Genomic DNA, 20,401 nt, shown 5'->3' with positions numbered 1-20,401 from the left:
AACATCTGGGAAAGATAAATTCTTGGATATCATCCTGTCATAATTTCTCAAACAATTTTGCAAACAAATAATAATTTTAGTTTCGATCTTTTGTCGTTGCATAATCTTTTTAATCTGCCCCGAGGATAAAACTGCAGTGACACTGCACAAGTCACTTGGAAAGAGCACAATAAACGTCAAAAATATTAGACAAACAAAATTTTCTTACCTGAAAATTTATTTATCCTTTCAATGCAATGACTAAAACCAGCGAAAGAAATCCATAATGTTTACATTTCTAGATTTTCCTATTTGCGTGAAATTAAATTTCCATGGGTCCACTTTTTCCTATTTTTCAAAACACAGACTTTAGAAACATAATTATTATTACTGAAACTTTCTGTGACTTAAATAATGTAACTGAAATTCATGCAAATTTTTGACACCTGCCATCAGAAACTGGGTTTAATCTGTTTGACAACTGTTTCTTTTTATGTGTGCCGACAGTAGCAGATCAAAGAAGACACTTGCAGATCAAAGAAGACCTGTATTATGTGTGATGTCACAGTGATGTCACTGCTATTGACATGTATTTAATTCAAGAAGTGACTGTGAAATGCTTTTATGGGTTTTTGTGTTTTGACTTTGAGTGCACTAGCACTGGAAGCTTGATTTATTTTTGCTGATATGGAATTAACCTAGCTTTTTTTAATTGTATTCATATTCAGATTAGGCTTTTCTTGGTTAAGGCAATCATTGCAAGAGTGAAATAAACTTTAATTTGCAGTTTAATCACATTAGATTCACAAGGATAAGAAATTAGGTTTACATTGCTAAGTATATTTAGTTCCATTTTAAACTTGCCTGTCATGGCGCTATTAAAAATCTTTCCGCGTTTCCCTAAAATCACTCCACTTCTCCATAATCTTAGCTGAGGAAGAAATGACTTCTCCCTAAAATATTAACATAGCTTAAGCCCTGAGTAAACAATGTAAAACAATTAAGTATTGTCTTAAAATTACATGATACATAGGCTTTGAAGGAGTGAGGTGCTAGTGATCAGACTCGGTCTACAGGGTATTAAAATATCAAAGATTTTGCTAAGTACTTCAATGCTGAATCCTAAGGAATGTAATGTTTTTTTTTTTATTACCCTAGCCAGTGCAAGGACATTCAAAAGGTCTGGCCAATTATTTTTGTTAAATATATTGATAATCTTAAATTTTTAAGTTCATATGGCGATAATAAGCTCTGTTTCTGACTGGTGTCAGGCTTATAATCTGTTGTTTTTATTGTTATTAAAAAGGTGATATTACTAGTAATATTAGTATTCATACTATGTGAAAGCTACCACCCTTGCAGATATGTTACAATAAAGTTAGCATTCTACAGAGAAGTGTTAGTACCCAGAAGGTGTATAAACCAGAGGGTTAAAAAGGAAATACAGGTGTTGTACAATTAGCATACCAAAAAAAAAAAAAAAAAATGAAAAAAAAAAAAAAATCCCTACCTACCGACTCACACTAAAAATTCTGGGTCGCGTTACTGCAAACAAACAATTTTTTAAGGATGGCCTTACTAGTAATATTAGTATTCATACTATGTGAAAGCTACCACCCTTGCAGATATGTTACAATAAAGTTAGCATTCTACAGAGAAGTGTTAGTACCCAGAAGGTGTATAAACCAGAGGGTTAAAAAGGAAATACAGGTGTTGTACAATTAGCATACCAAAAAAAAAAAAAAAAAATGAAAAAAAAAAAAAATCCCTACCTACCGACTCACACTAAAAATTCTGGGTCGCGTTACTGCAAACAAACAATTTTTTAAGGATGGCCTAATTAAAAACATTTCAAGACATATCCACAAACTGTGAACTCATTTCAGTGGATTGGGCCAAAATGACTAATAAGTTGGGATAAAATTTTGTGGACTTCAACATTTTAACATAGAATAAAAGGGAATTTTACTACCTAATTTGGATTTAATTTCACAGATTGACCCAAATACAAAATCCATAAAAATTAGTCCCCAACAAATAATGGTGATTTCAAAGTACTATTATATCACTCAATACTGTTGGCATGAAACTTCATGGTTATGGTCAAACAAAAAAATCTTTAGAGTTGGTGAGTACATATATTCCTTTCCTTTCTATCAATGTGACAATACAACAGAAACCAGTATTGTACTGTATGTCACATTTTCTTAAGTATATATAGTAACATTCGAAATATACAGTCCACAAACTATTTTTTCATATTGGACTCCAGTCCCAAAATTCCATATCTTTTTCATATTGGATGGGACAACTCTTCCGATTCCTTAAAAGGAGACATTTGGAATAACTTCACTTGTATATACAGCGACAAAGTAATTTTTTTAAAAATTGTGATAACATTATTATTTTTGAACGAAACATTCAGTGTGAGCACTCAATTTCTTAGAACATTTCCTATCCAATTATCATGGTTTCAGTTCAAAATTTCACAAAAAGTGGTTTCGCAGTTTTTGGCAACAAGAGTAGATCTAAATGTATAGATCTATACTGGAATCAAAGCAGTATGCATCAGCTAGTAGTACATATGTTATCAGAGAAGTAATGTGTGTTGTCGTTTGCAAGTTAAAATGTAGATAAACAAGTGAAACAGAAGTTATATAACATAACAAAGTAATACCTCAGAGTACATTCACATTGTATACCATCTTAGGAAATACAATGTACTTGTATCTTGGATTCAATATAACGGCTTTGTTTACGCTTGTTTTAACATTTTGTTAACTATTTAATTTCTATGTATTTATCTTAAGTATGAAGCCAACATTACTTTTTTATGTTATGTAACTTCTGTTTCACTTTTTTATTTAGAAACTGGCATATCCCCAAAATGTGGATAAAAGCAACAGTTCATGTAAAATCATTTTTGAAATGAAATGTAATCAATGAAATTTGGGATATCACATACTCATATTAACAGCCCTGTTAGGTAGGTTCTTTGTAATTCTTGGATCTAGAAGAATATAATTGAAGGAGGATTTAAGAGTTCCCTCCCTCCAGCGTCGCAGTCTGTCAGGATTCTGGAATGCTGCAACCATCTTGGTTTCTAGATTCGGCATCTCCGACATGTCTAAATTACCATTCAGGGCTATTCGCAATTCTGCTGGGTATTCTACAATGAAGATACCATCATTTTTGATTAAGACAGTCAGACTGCCAAAAAAATAGATATAATTTATAACACAGTTAACACTACAGTTCCATTCAATATTAACAACTAAAACACAAGTATGATGCAACTATGTTTTTCCTTAGATACACATGTACACTAACAACAGGTGATATAGGAGAGATCGCCATTACGTCACGCATAAATACCTGTTTATCTGGTGGTGGGTAAAACAAATGTTTTTACACCGTTTGTGTATGGGATCTGAATTTTTAATTTTTAATAACTTTTTCGCTCATTTATGGATTTTAAAAATTAAAAAAGTTTTGGAATGCTTAGGATTTTCATATTTTCCCATTTAAATATCTTTTTAAAATGAATATCCGTTTTAAATGACATAAGATTTTAATAGCGGCGTAGCGATCCTCCAAACATTTTGAAAAAACACTGTAAGTTAAGCGTTCATAATTAATCCATTTAATTTCGAATTTATAATCAAAAGTAATCAATAAATTGCTTGTTTTATACACTTTCCATTGATCAAAAAATTATTGATATTATTTGTGTTTTAAGAAAGTTTAAGCCGTTAGAAAAACATCACTGTTTACAAAAAACATGGACGCTCGGCGTCGGCCCACCCGGTCTTTGTCTTATCAGTTCTAAAAATAGAAAATACAATGGATTTGTTTACAAACACGATCACTCCTATAATACTTTATTTTTCAAGGAATTTTTAAAAAAAAATTTAAACAAGTCAGATCATTTCTATTTCTTCCTATTTACTTAAAACAATGAAGAAAGGGACCTATAAGTAATGGTAAATTAACAAGCACGACTTCTTAAAGAAAAATTCACCATACTCTAGATATAAAACAAAATATAACTGGTTACCTGGAGCCTTATGTGTCAGCTTTATGTTATTTTTGTCATTTTCAAGCTGATTCAACCTGGTCAAGTACGCCTGCCTTGTTGTGTTGGTAACAGGTCCTGGGTCATCTCCATGGCCACAAAGTTTTGAACGGAGTGTCTGGTTATCTAGTTTGAGCAAGTCTTGGGACAGCGGAGTGGAAGTTGCTGTCTCAGAGCTACCATTCCCACTATCATTTGACTTAAGCATCGCATTTTCTCTCCAGTTATATAACACTGTGTCCTCTGATGAAAGGCTGCATCGATTTGATCTGTTTCGGCTTATACCACTATCTGAATTAACTGCCAAGTTTGTATTTACACTGAATTGACTGTCAACAGAGCGACGACTGCCTTGACTTCCACAGAGTGACGGCAAATGGCGTTCTACTAAAGTTATACCATTTTCCTTATCAGTATAGACATAATCCACTGTTGATGCATCACTAAACATACTACTCATAGACTGTCGACCACAAAAACCAGTATCAAGAATATCTTTCCTATTCCTACGAGCTAGTTTTTCATGTTTACATTCTTGTACCTGTTTCCACAAGTCATTATACTCTTGACCAATATTTTCCTTATTTTCACCAGTTTCAATTTCAACCTCATTATCAATATCTCTTTCAGTTTTCTTTTCATAATCTCTCTGGACACTAAAACTGCTTACATGACCAAACTGTGAAGCAACACTATTTTCAGGCACTGATTCTACCCTATCAAGAAAAGTTTCATCCATAGTCAATACAGAGTCATTAAATAGCTGAGCTTTATCTAATTCATTCACTGTACTACTTATATGAGAAACAATTGAGTCATCAATTCCACAGAGGTTACTGTTTTCTAGTGCTGTAGACTTACGGTTCTTATTTGAAGTTCTAGAATGTCTTGGCATTCCAAAGTCTAAGTGAGTATTTTTAAACTGTCTTGTCAAATCTGTCACTTCCTCTGATTTTAAATCCCTTTCAAAGTCTCTTTTAATTGATTTATCCTGACCGTTTCCACTTTTATGTTTACTCGCATTTTGTTCAATTTCTTCATCACCTTCTTGTAAATGTTCATTCACATGTAATTTTTTGTCCCTTTCAAAAACAGCACTTCTCTCAGCTAATAACCAGTTCTTCTTTCCTCCTTTACACTGTGCAGTTTCTGGCAAAGTTTCAAGAAGATCTGGCAGAGAATCCAATTTTTGCCTCACTGTTTCAGTCAATTTTTCAACAGAATCAAGAACATCTTGTTTTAACCCAGCTGAATTATTATAATCAAGTGATGCTCCAACCAATTCATCTAGCTCTAATCCAAGTTTTTCACAAGTAGCACAAACTGTTCCATCTACAATATGTTTCTCAGCAATACCTCCGCAGAAATCACACTTCTCATTAGTAAAATATAGGTCTTGAGACTGTTGCGGCAATGGCAGTTTCCTGTGGGAATATTTAGTTCTCCGATATTCTCCACTTCTCTTTTTCTCACTGTTATTAGTATTGAGTTTATAACTTTTATCCGAGGTCTGATTGCTGAAATTTTGACTATTAACTTCTAGAAACATGTTTCTATGTCCATGTGGTGACTTCTCTATGTCCTCATGGCTGTGACATTTGGAGTTTTCAACTTCTTGGAACAAGTTTCTACTTCTACATGGCAATTTTTCTTTGTCTTCATGGTTGTGATATTTGGGGTTTTTGATAACAGTGTTAATCTGATGGGTGGAGAGTGGTGAAACATCTGGACTTGATAAATATGTACTGTCTTCCTTTTTCTGTACTGAGTCGAAGCTCTGAAACACAGAAAGAATGTTTGTTTGTTTGTTTTGGGTTTAACGCCGTTTTTTCAACAGTATTTCAGTCATAAAACGGCGGGCAGTTAACCTAACTAGTGTTCCTGGATTCTGTACCAGTACAAACCTGTTCTCCGCAAGTAACTGCCAACTTCCCCACATGAATCAGAGGTGGAGGACTAATGATTTCAGACACAATGTCGTTTATCAATTAGTCACGGAGAACATACGCCCCACCCGAGGATCAAACTCACGACCCTGCGATCCGTAGACTGACGCTCTACCTACTGAGCTAAGCGGGCCGGCACAGAAAGAATGTATCCAAAACACTACCCTGTACTAAGTTCATGTAATATTACATCACATTTGCTGAAAACAAACTTATCACAAGGGATAACAACACTCGACAAGATAACGTAAATGAGTCAAAGATTTTGAATTTAGTCAACATTTTTTAGAAATTTGTTCAACGGAGAACAATGTCAAGTCTGTTATACTTTGACACATCGCCACACTGAGTTTTATTTTTACATTTTTACTTATTAGCCCAGTAAGTGCGAGTTGAATATAGACCAGCCATATAGCACAAACTTCAGACATGCATTTTATATATGAAGTCATGTAATAAATATTGTCATGTTTCAACCAGCTTTGTCTGTGACAGTGTGTTAAACTAACATGTCAATGCTCAGATTTTTGTACAAAAAGCGTACACAGTGGTACAGTGGTAACACTATGAGGCCAGCTGTTGTGAGTTTGAACCACTGCCCCTTGAACTATAATTACATGCATCTGGACACTTGTCCCGCATATTCATGCTTTACAACTACCAAACTAAAGAACTGCTACAGGAATTGGGAGTGTGTTCTGTATCTTGTACTATTCTTCAAGTTAAAACAGTTTTTTGGAGGAGTTTCACATTAAAAAAAAGGGATTATAAGTACATTTAAATACACCCTAAATTTCATTTTACTAGTAGGCATTAACATATGTGTGACTTATTCTACCAATATTTTTCATTCGCAAAATACCACTTATTATTTATATAATAGGTAAAACTTTTCTACATAAATATAACTTAAGGATGTACGAGCGAATTTTTTCTAACGTTAAGAATTTTTTCATACCCTGTGAGCTTGAAGAACATTAGTTTCTAAGACTAACAAGAGCAGAAAAAACATAGGTCACCGAACTCGTTTTGATTTTATAGGGTATTTTCTTCACCCACTGTTAACGCATTTCTGAAATTTTGTAAAATTGAAAAAATGTTGGTACCTTATAAAACATGTAATATCCTACTTAATCTTATAGGGATTTCAGGTCTTACAGGTTAATATGAATATATGGTGATGTCAGTATTATATAAGCATTAATGTCACAAACAAATCTCTTTAATTTTTATATGTTGACATAATTACCCCACCTACTTTATTTTCAATGGAAAAAACGTATTTAGATCTACCAAAAAAATGCTGACGTTAAGATTTTCAAAATATTTTGCAGCATTTATGACACACAAAAATGCTTCAAAATGGAAAGAAAAAAAGTTGGGGTCACCGTGCATCTAAGAGATTTATTAAGAAAAAACTGTTAAAAAGTGGTGAATTTTGATATTTTTAGTTCTTTTTGTTTTAATTTATATTTTCTAGATAATATAAAGTGCTATCTTGAAAACTTTTATTTTATTTATAGCTTAACATTATATGTATCAGTCAGAAAAATATCAAAACCAAACCTGATCTACTTTATTAGATATTTGAAATTACCTACCCCTACCCCATTGTAAATATTATGTCAATTTTAGGCAAATGCCAGCCAAAAATAAGGGTGAAAATATTTTTTTCGCAAAAAGCATAATATATTTGGTTAAATGGTACATTATTAGCCATATTTTAATTATTTAGCATTAATGCTTGGCAAAACTTTTGTTAGAAAGCAATATTCAAAGAAATATTTTTCAAAATGGCAGATATCCTGGAAAAAAAAAACGCTCGTACATCCTTAAGTTATCTTAGTTCTTTAAACATACCTCCCCATCACAGGTCACAAAACTGTCACCAGATGTATCAGAAGGACTCAGGCGTGAGTGTAGAGAATCATCAGGACTTCCTACAAACTGTTCTTCAGGTGACATTGATCTTGGCTCTATATAAGGATGGTCTGAAAAAAAAAAGCATTCATTACTTCAGAACATAAAATCATCAAATGGTATAAGCATGCAACTGTATACCATTTTTTCCCGTATAAACACCCTGGGAGATGTTATGTTTTGCAAAAGAGGGTTCTTATAGGCCCTAAATATATATATTTTTATACTTTTTTAAAGATATAACTATAAATCCAACTTATCATGAACAGATTTTAACAATTTAACATTACCACAGAGCTTGTATACACTTACCACCTAAATTAACTTAAGAAAATTATTTTGGAAAATCAGTGGGGGTGGGCATATTTATTAGTGGGAAGGCATTAATTAGGGAGTATATGATATACTATAACAAATAGGAATATCTGGGTTGTTTTTTTAGTCCATAACAGTTTGGTACATTCCCAAACAGAACAAAAATAACCATGCTGAACTATTTATAATTATTTATAAATGAAACTAAGAAGCAATATAACAAAGGTTGTTATAATCTGATTTATGTATTTTATCATTTATTATTTTTTATAAATTTTCATTTTTTTTTTGGTTTTGTCTTTTTTCAAATGAAACTCTCATTACACAATATCTTGACAAAATTGTCAGCTCCTCATAGAGTTAAAATTCATATGCATAACTTCATGCAAAAAAAAGTTTTTTTTCTGAAATTCTGCCAATAACAAGAGACTACCTTTTGAAAAGTACATGCCCCTCCAACCCACCCTAGTAAATATTTGGTCAAATCTATCGATGAACACCAAGTTACAGTTCAGACATCGAGATCGACATTCAATAAAGGGCGATAATTCATAAAGCAAGATGGGCACATTACTGTCAATTTACATTGCACTTCCTCTACATGTCCACTATCACTGTGTGCAATTTGCATACATTTCCTACAGTAGTTTTAGAGTTATACCCTGTACAAAAACATTCCATATTCAGGGAGATAACTAAAATAGTTCCTGCACATGAAACATCATCATATCATGTTGATCATTGGTGCCAAGACTTTTTGAAATCCACCCGTGAATGACAAAAAGAAAGATCTGACAGGATCCTTCATTCCATGAAGGGAGATTATTAAACAAGTAAGAAGGATTGATTTTAAGTTCTTGCACATGACACATTGTCATGTCATGCTGATCACTGGTGCAAAGTTTTTTCTCAAAATCCATCCACAAACAACAAATTTGAGGACCCAACATGAAAACAGGATGAACATTCAATAATTAGAGATAATTAAAAAAGAAAAGATGGATAGATTGTACATTAGACTTCCTCTAAACCTCCTCCATCATTGTGTGTAATCTGCAGTAGTTTAAGAGAATGACAGAGTTACAGACTGGACATGAAAGCAAAGGAACAAACAAACTTTTACTTTACCTCCTTAAAACGCCTAAAATCATTTTGTTAAGAATCTGCAAATATAAGCAGATCATTCAATTAAATTTTTGTGAATGTTTTGTATCTTGGGGCTGCCCTGCTCACAGGCAGTCAATATTGCTCAAAAGACTACAACTAATAAGAGATCACTTTTTCACTTCCTTTTGCTGGTATTAAAGAACAAATAACCTTGTATTAACAGACCCTAGTGTTACAAGACCACTTTTGCCCTTCCATTAGGAGCTCTTGATACAAGTTACACTGTATATGCAAATGTTTTGTATCTGCGAGCTGTCCTGTTTGCAAACCAACAAAATAAAACTGGCATGAATATTTTCTATCTAGAATATGTTACCTGGAGAGGTTACATCCACGAGGTGGGTTTTCTGTCCGTTGCCAAAATATCGATCAACTTGCTTCTGTACGTTTCTCAAGAACATGCTGGATCTTCGACGTCGAGCAAACTGGTGTAAGTAGTCCTCCAGACGCTGAGTATTATACATAGAATCCTCACTATCATGTTCATTCCAACCTTCAGAACAATTCTCATCACAGTCTCCAGGTGATCCTGACGATCCACTTTCAAAACTCAATCCTGTAATAATTTACATAACTGAGCATGATATGAAATGTTTTCGAATAAATTATTGTGATAAATTTTTCTTGAAGAATCTTGATGACAAATTTTCAATAAATTAGCATTATTAAATTTTATTAGCAAAAGCATTTATGGCTTAAGTGGAAAAGCTTTGTCCATTTCATGAAGAATTACATGTAGTTCACTTGGATTTAATTTCATGCATTAACATTTCTATATAATCCACAAAACTTACTCTCAGACTCCCATAATGAAAACAAGAGCACTGCAATGTGGAGCAATATACACCTGAAAGTATGACATCTGACCCCTAAATGTGAGCCTGACTTTGTAGCTAGTCATCCAGAACATGCACTCTGCACATCGTCTTGATGTGTGGAACATTTTTGGAAAGTTTCTTCAAAATCCTTCCAAGCTTTTGAGAGTTACAGAGCGATGACCTTTGACCCCTAAGTGTGACAATGACCTTAAAGCAAGACATCTAGAACATGTGCTCTGCACATTGCCTCATTATGGTGAATATTTGTGCCGAGTTTCTTTACAATCCTTCAGACAGTTCAAGAAATACAGTGCAGACATGAAACACACTCATATGACTATTGATCCCGGTGTGGCCTTGACCTTGAAGTGTGCCATCCAGAACATGTGCTCTGCATGTTGTCTGGATGTGGTGAACATTTGTGCCAAGTTTCTTTAAAATCCTTCAATCGCGTCAAGAGTAACAGAGCGGAAATGAAACACACTTATATGACCTTTGACCCCTAAGAGTGACCTTGACCTGGAAGCGAGCCATCCAAAACATGAGCTCTGCATGTCATCCTGATGTGGTAAACATTTGTGTCAAGTGTCTTTGAAATCCTTCAAGGGTTACAGATGGACGGACACTGGGGGTATAACATATGTCCCTTCTGGTGTATAACTGATAATAATTATAACAGTCACTTACGTTTATAAGTAAACATTGGAGTCATAGTTTGTTCCTCTGCTGAGCTGAGCACAAACATAAACTGCTGTAGTACTTGCAGTACATCATCATGCTGGTATTCAATAGCCAGGTCCTCTGCACTCAATCCATCCTGGAAAAAGACATTCTCAATTTTGAGGACAGAAAATTTTTAAGAAATATAGCAAGCATGTAATACTAGTACTCAATGGGATAACCATAATGCTTGCATTATCCAAGTTTTAAGCAATTCAAACATTGAATGCAAATGTACTTTCTACAGCAATAAATGAAAAGCTGATTTGATTTGTGTAATCAACTTCTTATTTCAACTGGAGGTTTATCTGTCAATTTGTGTGTCTGTCTGTTTATGCAGTTTGCATAGAGTGTAACATCATTTTCAGTTACTAGGACGTATTAGTCATGAATAGTGTCGAGCCGCACTAGTCACGAATATTGACAAGCTGCATTAGCCATGAATATTGGTGAGCTGCACTAGTCACAAATACTGAAGCATGGTATTGGTCATGAATATTGACAAGTGGCACTAGTCATCAATATCGGCGAGCTGCACTAGTCACAAATATTGAAGCCTGGCACTGATCATGAACACTGACAAGTGACACTAGTCATGAATATTGGCGAGCTGCACTAGTCACAAATATTGAAGAATGACATTGGACATAAATACTGACAAGTGGCACTAGACCCGAATATTTGTGAGCTGCACTAGTCGCAAATATTGAAGCATGGCACTGCTCATGAATACTGGCAAGTGACACTAGTCAGGAATATTGGTGAGCTGTACTAGTCATAAATACTGAAGCGTGGCACTGGTCATGAATATTGGTGAGCAGCACTAGTCACGAATATTAGCAAAAATTAAAACATAGCAAAGATTATCGCAGTCTACACATAGCAAAGATTATGCAGTCTAGACTACAGTACCGGTACACCTAAAATAAATTAATGACCTACTCTATGTAAACCAATGAAATATTATCTAACAAAAAAGCTCCTTTTTTAGGTGACAGCTTAGAAATGTTAAACTGAAGAATTGGAATTATTGTGAAAAATAGATAATGTAAACCTGATCTTTGAGGTAAGGATCCCCACCATTTGCCAGTAAGATATGCATACAGTCAGCAAACCCCCATATTGCTGCAACATGAACTGGAGTTGTACCATCTCCTAATCTATATAAAAGATTAAGTAAAAGGCAACATTATTAAAACCTGCTTTTTATCTACCTTCCCTTCTTAAAACATCTAAAACTGAAAAATAAAGTTCAAATTTAGCTAGAAAATAAGAACATTTTCAATATCTGATCAAAATGACAATAATTTCATTTCCATAGCAACATACAACAAACTATTTTTAGATATTTATTTGACCTGTATTTCCTTTTAATTCTGATTAATTATTTGCTACATCTTTCAGACTAGAATGAAACAAATTACTAGGCTACATGCATACATCTTAACCTCAAGAAAGTTTCTGAAACTATGGAAAATATTCTCTTTAAAAAAAGAAAGAAAAAAAAAAAAGAATATTTGCAAAAGTATTAAAATTTTCAGTTGTGCTTGAATGATGTCATAAATGCTAAAATGCATCCCTCTTTCTTAAATAATTTAAATTAAACACCTTACCACTTTCAATTCTGTCAAGATTTTTCAGCATCAAAAATGGCCAGAAAACTGCTTCATATAAATAAACTTATGGTTAGACAAAGAAGATAATGAAATCCATTTTCTCTAATAACAATAATTATTTTCATGATTCACTCCCCTGAAAAAATTATTGCGCTTTGTAACTTTACCTGGTGAACTCCACAGGTCTTCAACAGCTGATGTGTAGCACAAACTCCTGAATATTCTCTCTGGCAATTTTGGGTTCTTCCTTCTCTGCATCTGACTCAGATGTAGGAAATCCATTCATCTGTATCTGACTCAGATGTAGGAAATCCATTAATCTGTATCTGACTCAGATGTAGGAAATCCATTCATCTGTATCTGACTCAGATGTAGGAAATCCTTACCTCTGCATCTGACTAAGATGTAGGAAATCCATACCTCTGCATCTGACTCAGATATAGGAAATCCATACCTCTGCATCTGACTCAGATGTAGAAAATCCATACCTCTGCATCCGACTAAGATGTAGGAAATCCACACCTCTGCATCTGACTCAGATGTAGGAAATCCATACCTCTGCATCTGACACAGATGTAGGAAATCCATACATATTTGTTCTCTGTCTTGCAGACTATATTTACCTTAAATACCAACCACTGACATGCTCAAACCTTAACTGCAAAATATAAATGGCTCACCTTATATTTGGATCACCATTGTATTGCAGAAGCAGACAAAGTGGCTCTACACCTAATCCTGCAGCTAAATGCATAGGAGATACCCCTTCCTCTTCATTTATATAGTTTGGGTCAGCTCCTCTATCTAGCAATAGCCTGGCTTGCCTAAAAATAGAAAAACACCCAATGTATGTATAGAACTTTGTCTTTAATTCCTGTCTTCTGACAACTAACTAGCCTTAATACTGTTTGTCTGCAAAACTTTATAGAGAAAATCTAGATCTAGAGGAATCTAAATTTTTTATGCAAAAATGAAAAGAAAATTAACTGTTGTTGCTGAGTTTCGAGCCCACACAGCAAAAGGTCTTACAAAGTTAATTTGTTACTAGCATGAAACCTTGAGATATTTAGATTCTGACAAGTGACAAAAATCTTGAATTCCCAATGATTTATTCAAATCTATTTATCATGTCCAAGAATAACAAATTAGCTAGAAATAGCTATAAAACCAGTAACACTTGTACAAAATATGTCAGTATCAAATACAGAACAGTCCAAATAGTTTATGAGGCAAAAGAAGTCATAAAGATTTGAGATGTATGCAGTCCCAATTTCAATACATGTTGCAGATATCTGTGTCAGATAATTCATTATTAATGGTGTTTTTCACAATGACACATTCTTCGCAAACAATTACTGCCTTAATAATATTAAAGATATGATAGCAAAGACCGCCGAAGATGTTGATTTTGTGTAATTGTCTTTAGTTTCATCTCAGAGCTTTTTTACTTTTTATAGCAGAGGCTTCCTCCCAATTCCAAAAATTGTGAAATTTCCCAATATGAAGCCCTGAATTTAAAAAAAAAAAATGTTTAGACTTTCAATAATTTGAGAAAATGTTGAGCTAGGATTGTTTTCTTGCATCAATGATGTACAAATTTTGAAAATGGAAAGGCACAGGCACTAGTCCAATTAATTTGATACAATTACTGGAAATACTGAGTTATTTTTCTTGTGTGCAATATCTCCACTTGCATCAAACACTTCAAAGACCAGACAGTGGAGGAAATTTTCAATGAAATTGTCACTGATGCTGATTTGGGTTTAAATACTGGTTTTGTTGCAAATATGAGATAAATTCAAATATATCAAAAGTGGATTCAATTCGTAACTTTATTATGACATCTCCGTACTTTACGGATTCTAACTGACCAATCACAGAGCTGCATTTTTGAGTACCTGTCAGTTTCCACTTGGGTATAACAAAGTATTTTTACAATAAACATATAGTGACTTTTGAAATGAATATCACACTATTTAAGAAATCAAATTAAGATTTTCCAATCCATATACCAAAGATGATGCTACAAATATTACCCAAGTGAAATTAGTATCATTCTGCAATGTTTTGGACACGTTAAAATTATGAATTCCTCATTGATTTATGTAAAAAATGTCAAATAATTTCCAAAATTACAAATTTTCTAGTGATTTATGTTCTCTACATGATAAACATTTACGGCATCTACACAGTAATATGTGCAAGCCGTAAAACCATTGGTACGGTCCCATAGGAATAGCCTCGCAAGCTAATCTTACAGCTCTTCAGTAAGAATAATGAAAAGACCACAGGTGCTTATTTCCATGGCAGTTTTGTATTACAATACATTGTACTGAAGTCATTCAACTGATATATCATCAACTGATTTCAGAAATGACATGTAATCAATTTGGTCATTATAAAATGTCAGGTCTGAATCAGTGGTTTTTTTTCTAGCCTATTAAATTGGGGCCAAAATTGGACCCCAATCCCAAATGCAAATAGTGTGCTTTTTTTTCCCCATTTCAAAGCTTAAATTTCCAAAGTTAAATTCATTTATTTCTATTTCCACTTTTTTAAACAAGACTAAAACCTTAAACATTTGAAACACAATACAGTTTGGAGGGGGAAAAATACGATGTAAAACTAAGTCAAGGGGAATTTTCATTTTTGTTGAAATAAACTATAGTTTCAAGGTTACTGATAAATTCAGGGCCCATAACAGCATGTGACATGACATATAACACAATGTAGCATATATCAATACCAGATAACCAAATAAATTTTTCAAATGTGGAGGATAAGACATCCATTAGACTACCAAAATTTACAACAGACATTAGGTCCCTTCTCAAACAAATCGGTGAGTGGCTGTTTTTTTTATATTTCTGTCAAATTCTGACATTTGCAGTCACTGTTACATTTGACTTGTCACAATAAAAACAAACTGTGAAAAACAATGTATGCGTTGGACTAGTCCCTTCCCAAAGCATAAAATCAAACCCTGACTGACTAGAAGATGGAAAACTCAACACTACCCGGCCAAACAAATAGGATGCAAATCATTTACAGACTAACATTCAAAAGCGTTGTTGTGCAGAATAATAAAGCGCTTCGATGATTCTGATTTAACAAGGGAAGTTACTCCAATCAGTGTCGATGTAAACAAAACGCGAGATACCATGGTGAACTGTTTTCTATATGAAAATAAATAAAACAAGAGCACCGCCTTGCGGGTGCTGACGCTCTCTGATTTTTTTTGTATAATAGAAATATTGTCCTACCCATGATTTTCTAAGTCTAAAAAGGGCCATCTTTCTTGCAAAAAGCAGGATTGAGTTATGTTTCTTGATGTACAGTGTCCACTTATGATGGTGAAAAACTGTTGCAAGTTTTAAAGCAATAGCTTTGATAGTTTATGAGAAAAGTTGCCTTAAACATAATACTCAACCAAGAAAATGATTTTCTAAGTCCAAAAGGGGCAATAATTATTGCAAAAAGCAGGATGGAGTTATGTTGCTTGCTGTACAGGGTCAGCTTATGATGGTGAACAAGTGTTGCAAGTTTCAAAGCAATAGCTTTGATAGTTTAAGAGAAAAAGTTGACCTAAACATAAAACTTAACCAAAATATCTGATATTTTCTAAGTCCAAAAGGGGCCATAAATCTTGCAAAAAGCAGGATGGAGTTATGTTTCTTGCTGCACAGGGTCAGCTTATGATGGTGAACAAGTGTTGCAAGGTTTAAAGCAATAGCTTTGATAGTTTAGGATAAAAGCTGACCTAAACATAAAACTTAACCAAGAAAACTGATTTTCTAAGTCCAAAAGGGGCAATAATTCTTGCAAAAAGCAAGATGGAGAACTTTATGTTTCTTGATGTACAGGGTCTGCTTATGATGGTGAACAAGTATTCCAAGTTTCAAAGCAATAGCTTTGATACTTTAGGAGAAAAGTTGACCTAAACATAAAACTTAACCAAGAAATCTGATATTTTCTAAGTACAAAAGGGGCCATAAATCTTGCAAAAAGCAAGATGGAGTTATGTTTCTTGCTATACAGGGTCAGCTTATGATGGTGAACAAGTATTCCAAGTTTCAAAGCAATAGCTTTGATAGTTTAGGAGAAAAGCTGACCTAAACATAAAACTTAACCAGGCAACGCCGACGCAGACGCCGACAACCGCTCAAGTGATGACAATAACTCATAATTTTTTTTTCCAAAAATCAGATGAGCTAATAAACTAGTGAATTATGATTTAATTGGCATTTTTTTATTAACGGAGGGGAATTTTAGGCATCGGAAAGGGGAAAAACCATACTATTTTGAGGGGGGAATGGGGCCGAATTTCCCCGAATATTTTGGTGAAAAAAACGCTGCCTTTACTGAAGTGGTTTATTTCAATAACCTTTCAAATCTATAACCACATGATAAATAAAAGCCACAGCTAGTGATTCCTTTGCTATTTTTATAATTGCTAAGTGTCGTTGAAGACTTAATAGTTTACAACTGAAATCTTTGAAAGTACGCCGAATTAAACAATTATCAATGTTTCACTATTACAACCAGGGCTAGAATGCACTTTACCGGTACGCACTTCTTGCTAGGATTTTAAAAGGTATGGTGTGCTCGTTACAATCATTTAAATGAATTGTAACAATAATTTATTCATTAATTTGATTAACACTGACTGAAAAAACGGGAGTGAGGGCAGGACAGTACGTCCAAGATGAAAAGTCAATTTTTTGCGCAACCTCGGTGACAAAAAACGATTGACTGTGTCCTTTTGCGGTGTCCCGAACACGCTAGCACATCGAAACGGACACCGAGTCCGTTATCGGCTGCCTAGCGATCGGCCGACACGGTGCGTCGCGGTGTACAATTGCGGTGATTCTCCATGTTCAGATCGTCTCAATTAATCCCGTTTTTGATTGTAGAAAGATAATTTTTGCTCCTATATTTTGTTTTAACAATATTGTTTTCTGTTTTCAGGTGAACACTAAGCTTATAAGATGTGTAATCATAAACTGTTTTGTTTCCTTTGTTTATGTTCATAGTTGTATGTAAAAAATGTTAAAACGTCCACTAACAATTACTACTAACATTACATGTTTGAATAAATGTTTTACTCACCTCTGTTGCAATTAAACTGCCTAAGTCTTTCTTTCATTTAGCATGTTTGACAATGTTCACATGTTGCGAAATTATTTGGTAAGTTACTTACGATTAATAAGTTCATGTTGGTATAACAAGTGCTAATTAGATAATTGTCGACATCAGTAAAGAGTATTTAAATTTTATAGATTTCGAGTAAAACTTCTTTCTATAAAATGCAGTTTCAAACAGTTAATTTTAACTTCAAGTCATGAAAATTGTTCGATGTTTAAATCAATATCATTTTCACTTGTACATGTAGTCTAGTTTATTTTCAATTTGCAATGATTTATTATCGTAAAATTTACAATGAAACAAGGGATAAATAAAAAGTTATGAAGCAATTGTTTTATATTTCAGGTACACATCAACTACTAGTATATAAAAAATAGAAAGAGAAAAAAAACAGAAGTGAAGTTTCGGAGCAAGATGCGGTTGTGGCTAGTAATACGGTCCCGCACGGTCCTAAAGCTAGTCATACGTGAGGCACGTTCAGCTAGACAGTCTTGCTTGGACTACAAGAGTAGTGATAATCACATACGACTAGATTTTTGGCCGTCGTGCGGGACTGTTCACTACAGGATGTTTTAAAGCCACTAATAAATATGTATCATTTCCATATGGTTTATAATAAATAATGAAAGCGTAAAGTAGTTGTTATCTATACTTACGGGTACTGGTAGAAACTTTCAACAAGAGTGAAAATTACAGCACAACACCAGAGGAGGGAAGAAGCAGAAAACGAAAATCGGGCTTCTATATCTTTTATTAATTCACTTTTTTTCTATACGAAATTTAACGGAATATAATATTTATTAGGAAGCACAAACAATTCAAACAAATAAAGCCAAGAATGATTTACACTAGAAAGAAAAAAATATTTTGCTATGTTGCGTTCTCATATAATGCTTCCATTTGATTTTATTTCTTATTCATAACATGTACATAGATACAAACGATACCAACAATCGAAGATTATTTACACAAAATACAGACAGACAGACAGACATATTCTATAAATCATCATGTAATAATCACAGTCATAACGTGACAAATACACGTGCAGTTGTTAAAACTAAACAGTATAATTCTATTTCATATTTTGTTTCTGTTCCCTTTAGTCTATTACACAGACAAAATTTTATGAAAAAGATTATATACGTTATTACGAATATGCAAATATTACGAATATGAAAGTATCTTAATCTTGCCGAAAATAATACAGAATGGGGAATAAACAATTTTTGTCAATTTTTGTCAGTAGTGAATACATAATATGAATTATATAATAAACACAAAATAATTTCTGTAAGCATTACCGATACACAGGTTTTTGTTTTATATGAGGCTATAAACATATATGACATTTAATGCAATTATGTTTACAAAAAATAAAATAAAAAAAATATTATAAAATTGTAAGTTGTTGCTTCCAAGGCTCTTACTCAGCACTATTTTCTGTAATCTTGCCCTGAAAAAAAGCAGATAAAACATAATTTTTAACAGCTGAATGTTACACATTAATAGTTTCCTGAAATTTGAAATGTCATGTGATATAATTCGATTACTTTGTTGTGTCAGACATGTAGACAAGCATCTAAATGTTTAAATGGATAATTACTTTGTTTACTTTAAGTGAATACCACTGTTTTCTTTCCCGAGCGAAAACTTCAATGCCGATATTCTACATTGCATTAAAATTAAATTTCAAATTCTTTTTTGATATTTACAAAAGCAAATAAATTCGTTACAAATTAACAAGTTATTCAAAAACTATAATTTTAACTGGTAACTTACCTCTTAAATAATTATCTAACTCCATGCCAAACTGTGAACGAAGATTAATCGTTAGGGTTTTAAATAACGTAATCGTATTAAAGTAATTGTTAGTATAACAACAGAAGTTTGCAACAAACATACAAAACTGCAAAAGGGAACTCTAAATAAAACAACTGAATTTACAAGTTTTATTGTTTATTAAGCACTGTCTCGTCATATACGCTTCGTGTCAAGACTTAGTGCTGTACCTGCAAAATACGAAAAGTTTCCAAAATTACCTTGCAGATGAACATTGAAACTGAAAAATTACGATGATATTTTGTGTTAACATACACATAAATATATCTTTTAATTTTTGGTTAAAATAAAATGAAAAATAGCAGATTTTAAAACAATATCATGAACACCGCAATCGGCCGCGATTTCACCGCGAAACAGCGTGTTCGGCGAGCACCATGTCCGGACACGCTGGATTTGGGGTGAAATCACCCAGCTGGGTGGTCAAATTTCTTTGAACACGCTAGTCTATTGTCACGGTGATGGGTGTCCATTGGAACTTTTCATTTTGGACGTACTGTAGCTCCCGTTACTGACTTTAGAAATATTGGGGAGTATTTATTAAATGTGCGTACCGGTAAAGGACAGGTGTCCTTTATTTTTTTCTATAACGAAAGTTAATTAGACTGTGGAAAGCAGACTTTAGTTTAAAGCAAAATTTATAGAAGACAAGTTCCGTGATCAAAGACTGACTTTCCAATGGAAATGATAAATAATATCGTAAGTACTTCTATTCTTTTCATTCGCTTACACTGAAATTAATCAAATAGAAAACAATCGGTAAGGATTACGTTATATTGCACTTTTTCACATTTTCCAAAAGTAAGTTTTGGTTTGTCTCCGCCATCTTGAATTTCGCGCCATATGCCTAAATTTGTA

At 33.5% G+C, this 20,401-nt stretch overlaps 1 protein-coding gene across 1 annotated transcript in view; it reads right to left on the bottom strand.

The window, feature by feature from the left end:
- The window catches only part of LOC123565473 (uncharacterized), a 27,022-nt gene extending 6,621 nt beyond the window's left edge, over positions 1-20,401 (bottom strand). The window contains exons 1-8 of the mRNA XM_045359340.2: positions 20,314-20,401; positions 13,237-13,380; positions 11,995-12,100; positions 10,908-11,037; positions 9,719-9,958; positions 7,861-7,991; positions 4,037-5,831; positions 2,945-3,148 (exon numbers count right to left, since the gene is read on the bottom strand). Of these exons, the coding sequence (XP_045215275.2) occupies positions 2,945-3,148; positions 4,037-5,831; positions 7,861-7,991; positions 9,719-9,958; positions 10,908-11,037; positions 11,995-12,100; positions 13,237-13,380; positions 20,314-20,369 (2,806 nt within the window). The 5' untranslated portion in view covers positions 20,370-20,401. The remainder of the gene's footprint in view (positions 1-2,944; positions 3,149-4,036; positions 5,832-7,860; positions 7,992-9,718; positions 9,959-10,907; positions 11,038-11,994; positions 12,101-13,236; positions 13,381-20,313) is intronic.

This window comes from Mercenaria mercenaria, chromosome 8, assembly GCF_021730395.1.
Source record: "Mercenaria mercenaria strain notata chromosome 8, MADL_Memer_1, whole genome shotgun sequence".
NCBI lineage: Eukaryota > Metazoa > Mollusca > Bivalvia > Venerida > Veneridae > Mercenaria > Mercenaria mercenaria.
This window is presented reverse-complemented; position numbering and strand designations above follow the sequence as displayed.